The sequence below is a fragment of the Chanodichthys erythropterus genome, chromosome 8 (genome assembly GCF_024489055.1).
Source record: "Chanodichthys erythropterus isolate Z2021 chromosome 8, ASM2448905v1, whole genome shotgun sequence".
Lineage (NCBI taxonomy): Eukaryota > Metazoa > Chordata > Actinopteri > Cypriniformes > Xenocyprididae > Chanodichthys > Chanodichthys erythropterus.
In genome coordinates, this window is record NC_090228.1 from 4,122,397 (window position 1) to 4,130,289 (window position 7,893).

The 7,893-nt window shown below is 37.9% G+C and overlaps 1 protein-coding gene across 1 annotated transcript; it reads right to left on the reverse strand.

The window, feature by feature from the left end:
• Positions 1-500: 500 nt before the first annotated feature.
• On the reverse strand, positions 501-6,920 carry tmem209 (transmembrane protein 209). Its single transcript, XM_067390839.1, has 15 exons — positions 6,865-6,920; positions 6,363-6,532; positions 6,216-6,274; positions 5,941-6,072; positions 4,533-4,753; positions 4,236-4,434; positions 3,978-4,153; positions 3,801-3,872; positions 3,282-3,378; positions 3,066-3,191; positions 2,844-2,941; positions 2,263-2,377; positions 1,569-1,666; positions 1,410-1,483; positions 501-1,239 (listed from the first exon to the last, which is right to left on the reverse strand). The coding sequence occupies exons 2-15, from the start codon at positions 6,497-6,499 to the stop codon at positions 1,185-1,187; spliced, it is 1,659 nt and encodes a 552-aa protein (XP_067246940.1). The 5' UTR covers positions 6,500-6,532; positions 6,865-6,920; the 3' UTR covers positions 501-1,184.
• Positions 6,921-7,893: the final 973 nt, after the last annotated feature.

The window sequence follows — 7,893 nt, forward strand, 5'->3', positions numbered from 1 at the left end:
TAAAACTTAGCAGCAGACGGTTTTTTTAAAACTACATTATATTATATATACTTTTAAGACTTATTAAACCCTTTTACTATACAAAATATATTTTATTATAATATTTATTATTATTATACTACACTATAATTCGATTTTTTTACCAAATTCTGAAAATTAAGTTTTCAAACTCTGACAAACATTACTTTACACTTACACAACAAGTACTGTAGTAGTATAGTCGTACATCATATGGTAATATTCAAATAGCATGGTTGTACATCCAAAACTGACCACTGTTGGAAGACTTCTTACACTTCTTATATTCTTTCACACCTTATGCATTAACATTATAAAGCAATTTCAGATTGGCATTCTATGAAATTCCAGTTGTATAACTGGTGAAGCTGCAAAAATAGCACATGCTTGTGTTCCTATCGTTTATAATCATCCTTAGGAGTGCAGCACTACCATCTAGTGGCTAACCCTGGGAATAGAGGTTCAAGGCTTTGGAGTGAAAATGATAAGAACAATGTTGGGCTTTTATTAAATTGAAAACCAAAGACAATAGTGGAAGCTCAATTTCATTTCAAGTTTCACTTCAGACACAATACAAAATACAAACACTTCTTGTTGGTTATGTAATTTGGCACTGAAGATCAGGATCTTCTGTACTTTTGTCAAGGTAATAATGAGAAATAAGAAAAGCCCTTCATTGAGAGCATATAAATGAACATTCTTACACCAAACTGTTTTTAAAAGTAAATTTGGCTCATGCCTGTTCATGGTTGCATGCCATTACAAGTGTAACAGGTGTTCATTCGTACAGAAAAATGAAAAGGTGAAGAAAAACTACCAGTAACGGCTTTTTAAAAGTGACCCAGACTAACCTGAAAGAATTTACATTCACGTATAACTGTATTGTTTTCTTACGTGATGAAAGAAATACAAAAAATATTTATACAAAATCCAGTGGAACAAGGTCTTATTTTGACTGTATCAAGCTATAAATATCTCAGTGTTGAAGTTTAAAAGATTTGTCAGCTAAAATGACTTCCTGTGCTGTATTTGCATTAAGGTTGCAAGTAATGTGAGTACAATGCATCTCAAAAACATTCATCACAAGAATGTAAAGGTAAAAATAAGTCTTTATCGCATCTCAAGGCTTGTGCAGTGTTTTCCTCTTAGCAGCAAACATGACCATCTCAGTCTCCAAAGATCCAGAGTACATTCACTCCTGAAAGACCGAGATTCACTCTCCTGTTAAAAAAAAAAGTAGAAAATTGTAGAAAAGGTTTAATCTATTTCATACTTTAACGTAACAACATACTTTCAAAATTCAACAAGATCTAAAGTAAAAACAGCTATTTTAGCAATAACATTCCTTAAAGCCAAGCAGACCACAGATAACATGATAGATCTAAACTCACCCCAGCATACCAGACTCCTTGGTTTTGATAATGTAGAGGAACATGAGGATGGTATGGAACAAGTTATTTCTGCCCTGTTTGTGTGGGGGAAAACAAGCATTAGTCACAAGAACAGAAGAGTAAATTCACTGCAGTTATGGTTGGAGAGTATCTACTCACCTTGGGCAAGCTGTAGACATGTCCCTGGTAGACGAGCTGATAATGAGGAGGGTTGGTGCTACTTTGATGGATGCAGAACAGGTTCTCATTGGACATGTCTGTAATACAAAATTCACACAGAAAATGTCAGTAGATTTAAGAGGAACTAATGCTTTTTTTTTTTACAAAGTCTTGATTTTGTTGTTAGGGTCTACTAAAGTATGTTTTCATGCTTAAACGTTCAAAAACAACTTATGATTGATGATTTTGGGAAATGCACCTATGTTTAGTTCCTGTCTCTATGAAGCCCCTCTTTCTGAAAAGTGCAATGTTTTCTGATTGGTTGGCTGGACCAGTGTGTTGTGATTGGTCAAGCGTTTTGAGCGTGTTTGGGAAATGTCTCGCCCCTTACCATAACCGCAACTTTCAATGCACTAACGCACTCAATCAGGCCCCACCCCTTTATTTTGCATATCCCTTTGGTGGGAATTATTTAAATGAGGAATACTGTGATATCATATGTTCGTTCTTTGAGGAAAACTCAGGAATACAGTTGGAAGCGTTTCAGGAAGTTCAGAAACCAATATAAAGAATAACTCCCGCCGGAGTGACTTTGTATTTTGTAACTTTGCAGACCTTTTTCATGCTCAAATAGCAACATTACACACTAACACATGCTGTGTAAAACACAACGCAACACATTGCCTGATCATACCTGGTTTATCTGGTGTCTGTATAAAATGCTGGGATGTAAAGGTTTTTCCGTCAGGATACTTAGGATGTGGAGGGAGACGTGAGTCCAGGTATGTACATATCACATGCATCAGGATCTGATGAGCACAGAAGTGGAGTCATAAGGTGCGTCCCAATTTGTGTACTTATGCACTATTCTATGACTATTCTATTTTAAGTATAAATAGTGCGAGTAGTGTGTTCACACTGAAAGTTCCAAAAAGAAAAAGTACACTTTAAATACCCAGATGATGCACTAAATTAACAGAAAAAGTGTGGAATGTTGGACACTTCATGTACTCAACTGTCGCAGCTTTAATTACATAGTGGAGGGGAAGGGAGGATCGGACTCCGTCGTTAAATGAAAAAATAACCTTATACACGCACTACATGGATGAGTGCATAGTGCACAGGTACATAGTGTATAAGTGCATAGTGTATAGTGCGTCATTTGGGACGCAACTATAGTGTTTGTCTAAGTCCAGAGTAACATTACAGATACTACTGGCCTCCTCTAATCTGTAATACAATAATGAAATGCAGCAAATATTTGGAAGAACACACAGCAGAGTCTGTCGGAAGGTCAGTGTCCCATTTCCGGTTTTTCAGATCACCTCCTCCGTTCCAGCGGAAAGAGCTCATGCAGCCACTGTGGGCTAGTTCTGGAAGACATGAGCAGTGATAGAAATAAACACACAGGAGCATCGTCTCTGTTCATGATATAGGACTACGGTAAGTCAAAATAATACCAATTGATAATATCAGTGAATTGTGTATTCTGCTCACCCTTGATTCTCTCCACAAGATACTCCTGGTTTGGCGTAACGTCCAGATACTGTACGATGGCATTGAGGGTGGGAATTGCAGAGGCTTTGACCACGGCAGCTTGTTTGAGACTGCTGATACTGGCCTCTTCATGAAACAAGGAGAACAGAAGCGAGACATAATGGACTAAGCTCAAACTGTTACAATTCAATATCTTTGGAAGAAAAGATGATTCACCTCCGATCTGTAGCTCAGGGCAGCCTATCCTCCTGAGCTGACCGTTGACAGAGTCCATCTCTCTGACAAGATGAACTAGAATGGTGTCATTTATCCACTGGAATAATAAGTAGAAAGAGAAAAAGAGTGATGATGGATGGATGGAAATTTTGGACAATTTAAGATGGATGGATAGATAATTTAGGATGGAAATTTTGGACAATTTAGGATGGATGCAAATTTTGGACGGATTGATTGAATTTTTGGGAAATTTAGGATAGATGGAAATTTTGGACAATTTAGGATGGATGGATAGAAATTTTGGACAATTTATAATGGATGGGTGGAAGGAAATTTTGGGCAATTTAGGATGATGGCAATTTTGGGCAATTAATTATGGATGGAAATGTTGGACAATTTAAGATGGACAGTTTAGGGTTGATGGAAATATTATGCAATTTATGATGGACAGGAATTTTGGACAATTTATGATGGACAGATTGATGGAAATTTTGGACACATTTGGATGGATGGACTCACATTTCTCAGTTTAGCAGTCCAGCTGTCAATACTATCCGTCACCACACGACTTGTTGTGATTCTTGCCCAGACCTGTAATAAATCTCCTTACTTTAAGACACTAACAAAATTGTTTTGAAATGAATACAAACATTAAACAAAGATGTTTTGAAATGTTGCTATTCCTTTCATCCTCACCTCTTCAGCAGCTTGTTTGGAGCCCAGCTCCGTGTCGTCTTTATGGGCAGATGGAGCCTGTGAACGACAGGCAGGCTGGTATTGAAACTTCCTCAGGCTCTGTGCGTAATCCCCCACCGAACGACTGTAGTTCCAGAACGACGGACTGTGTCTTGGAGATGTTGACTCTGGACTTCCTAAATAGGAAAATATTGCGATGCTGAAGTCTTAGCAGAGCCACAGTTTGATTCAACACTTATGTCCATACAGAACTCTTACCCAATTGACTGCGGTGGCTTTTCTCCTCCTCTGTGCGCAAAAACTTCTCCAAAGTCTTCAGATCATCGATGCAGTCCTCCTTGCCTCCGGGTGAATTAAAGACAGATGGGGATGTGCGGTAACGAGCACGGAGGCTGCTGCCATCTGCTGGCCCGAGGTTGCTTGGGTACGGAGAAGAACTTGGACTATAGTTCAACACCTGCAGACATAAAAAGCAAAAAGGGAAATGCAGTGGGTGCGTGAAGAGAATAAAATATTGAAAACACAATGTTAAAGAAGCATTTCAGAATACTCAACCTTGCCAAATGTCATGGGGGGTGAAAAGGGTCCTCCTGCTGAAGAAGGGCTGCCCAGAGGTGGACTGAACCCAGAGACACAGCTGGGGGAAAACTTGGGGCTGGTGCTTGAGGGTCGTGCAGGACTAAAACTGAGTACGTTCTGTCCCTGCAGGGGCGATGACTGGACTGAGACAGGAGCTTCTTTTTTCTCTAGTTTCTGAGGTGGAGAGGCTTGAATCCCTATTAAAATCATTTCGTTATACACTTGTGCATTGTATTTCTTACTTGAATGCTACTGTGAAATAGACCTACAGTACTTGTAAAACTCAAAGCACTGTTTTTGTTATTTGCATCTTTGATTTATTGTATTCATCCTATTATTTGTAATTTCCATGTGCTTTCATAATCTGTAATTAAAATAACTTCCCCTCCCTCTTGCAGCCCCATCTCTTCTCTTCTCTGATGATGTGTTTACTGGTGCAAGGGCGGGGCAACCTGTCACTCACATGAGATTGACCAATAGCAAACCACAACAATCTAACCATCCAATCAATTCCTCATAGACATAATCAAGTCCCGTCCTAGATTTATTCTTTGAGAAGCCGTTTCACTCAGATATGCATCACAATAGGGAAGAAAAGAGTTTTGCAACTTCTGTTTAGTCAATTCATTATAAATGGATGCTAGATTTAAAGGGTTCGTTCACCCAAAAATGAAATTTCTGTCATTAATTACTCACCCTCATGACGTTCCAAACCCATAAGACCTTTGTTCATCTTCAGAACACAAATTAGATTAAATACTTGTGCGCAAAACAAAAGAAAAATAATGACTTTATTCAACAATTTTTCCTCTTCCCTGTCAGTCTGTTATGCAGTTGACAGTGCTGTGTTTCCGTGTTTACATCCGAACGCTGGCTCATTATTGGCTGGCTCCTGCGTCAACATCACAGACATGCCTCGCACTGCTCACTTGAACAGGCATCGGCCAATATTGAGCCTCCGTTCGGACAGAGAACAGTGCTGCAATGAAAATAGCGTAGCAGAATGACAGGAGAGAGACAAATTTGTTGAATAAAATGGTTATTTTTGTTTTGTTTTTGCACACAGAAAGTATTCTCATTGCTTCATAACAAAGGTTAAACCACTTTAGTGACTTTGACTATTTTAACAATATTGAATGTGGTAGTTTTGTTGCTTTAAAGATAAAAAAATCCTCTCAGATTTCATCAAAACATCTTCATTTGTGTTCCAAAGATGAACGAAGGTCTTACGGGTGTGGAACGACATGAGAGTAATTAATGAGAGAAATTTCATTTTTGGGTGAACTAACCCTTTAACTGTCTGTTGTATTTACATTGATATGAGAAGTAAGCTTGTTTTACCATTTTTAACACTGTTTTTTTTTAAAGATGCCAAAAAACTCACCTGAGCCCCGGAGCCCAAGAAGTCGATGCTGCTCTGGACTGACGGCGATCGTGGTTGGGGCCATAGTATACTTGAAATACTTCCAAAAGTCAAAAAGCGCATTGAGACTGAACAGGGAAGCCAGGGCAAGTTCTGTCCAAGAAAAACACAAGTAGATGAAAATCAACATACTAGATGATGGTCCGTCGCATGAGGATGATCATATTTGGATGTCTAAACGATTGAAAACTCTTGTATTCGATCATTGACACCCTTTGAAATCTTAATAAACCTACCGATATACCAGATGGGCCAGTAGGTTATGTTGTAGTATCTGCTAAGAAGCTTTCCAGACCTAAAAGACAAAGTGACTTGGTTACCAGTGGTTCTGAAGACACTTAAATCAGGTTACAGGCTATAATTTTGAACATGTATGAACTCACATCTCAGTATAGATCATCCCAGCTAGAGACATATTTAGCACGGCCCATGCCAGGACAACCTGCCGTGCCTGTTCCTCCCTCCTCAGCTTTATGGTCTTGTCGATGAGGGAGGTCATGCCTTCCTTTGATGGGGTCATACCTGCACTAGATCCTCCACTACACCATAAGCTCTAGTAATAAAACAGAAAGTAGAAACACACACTATACCCAAAGGCACATAATGGATATTAACACATCTGAACAACTCAAATAAGGTTGAGGTTTGAGGAAAATAAAACTATACAATTGTGAATGTGACACCTAATTAATATCATAATTCATGTTAAAAAGCTGTAATGTTCAGTCACACTATGAGCCTTTCAGGCAATGTGCGCTTGTAAAGTACTTCCCTAGCAAACTCTAAAAACAAAAACGAACAAAACACGAAAGAAGATATAGGTTTCAGAAATAAACTGCATCTAAACTCTACCAAAATTTGTTTAAAATGTTTGATGATACATACTTCCTCTGCATCAGTCCTGCATTAACGCGGTAAAGCGGAGAGTGAACGCAGCAGCAAATAAATGACATTTGAATTACGTTTCAAAATAAAAGTCTCTCAGTGTACAGCAACTGAGAAAATTAACTTCAGGCTGTTGCAGCTACAGGTTTGTAAGTATTTTAAATGAGCAGTAAATAAACCAGATATGCTCAGAATGGTTTGAATATATTATTTTAATGCCTTACCCCGACATTTGTTACATTTTCTTAAATTCCGTGTTAATGGATATAATGATTGAAAAACATTTTATTTTATTTTTTTATTTGTCAGAAAGGAGCCAACTGATTTTATTTATATAAATTATAAAAAAAATCTTATATTGTTCTAAATAATAAAATTGTATTTATTTTAATTATAATATCACATTAAAAGCGAATCTGCCTGATTTAAAGGGATAGTTCACACAAAAATGAAAATTATTCCATGATTAACTCACCCTCAAGCCATCCTTTCAGACAAACACAATTGGAGTTATATTAAAGGGTTAGTTCACCCAAAAATTAAAATAATGTCATTTATTACTCCCCCTTATGCCGTTCCACACCCGTCAGACCTTCGTTCTTCAGAAGACAAATTAAGATATTTTTGTTGAAATTCGATGGCTCAGTGAGGCCTGCATAGCCAGCAATGACATTTCCTCTCTCAAGATCCATTAATGTACTAAAAACATATTTAAATCAGTTCATGTGAGTACAGTGGATCAGTATTAATATTATAAAGCGACAAGAATATTTTAGGAAATGTCATTGGCAATGCAAGCCTTGCGGAACCATCGGATTTCAACAAAAATATCTTCATTTGTGCTCTGAAGATGAACAAAGATCTTATGGGTGTGGAACGGCATAAGGGTGAGTAATAAATGACAGAATTTTCATTTTTGGGCGAACTAACCCTTTAAAATATACCCTGGCTCTTCCAAGCTTGATAATAAAGGGTGAAACCCAAGCCCAAAAAAGTGCATCCATCAGTCACAAAAGTAATCCAGACGGC

Bases quoted from the DNA above. Each gene is read 5' to 3' on its own strand.
- tmem209 (XM_067390839.1), bottom strand. From the start codon at position 6,499: ATGACCCCATCAAAGGAAGGCATGACCTCCCTCATCGACAAGACCATA. The intron at 6,275-6,362 runs GTGAGTTCATAC...TTTGTCTTTTAG, and splicing joins GGGATGATCTATACTGAGAT to GTCTGGAAAGCTTCTTAGCA. The intron at 3,873-3,977 runs GTGAGGATGAAA...GATTTATTACAG, and splicing joins CCAAACAAGCTGCTGAAGAG to GTCTGGGCAAGAATCACAAC.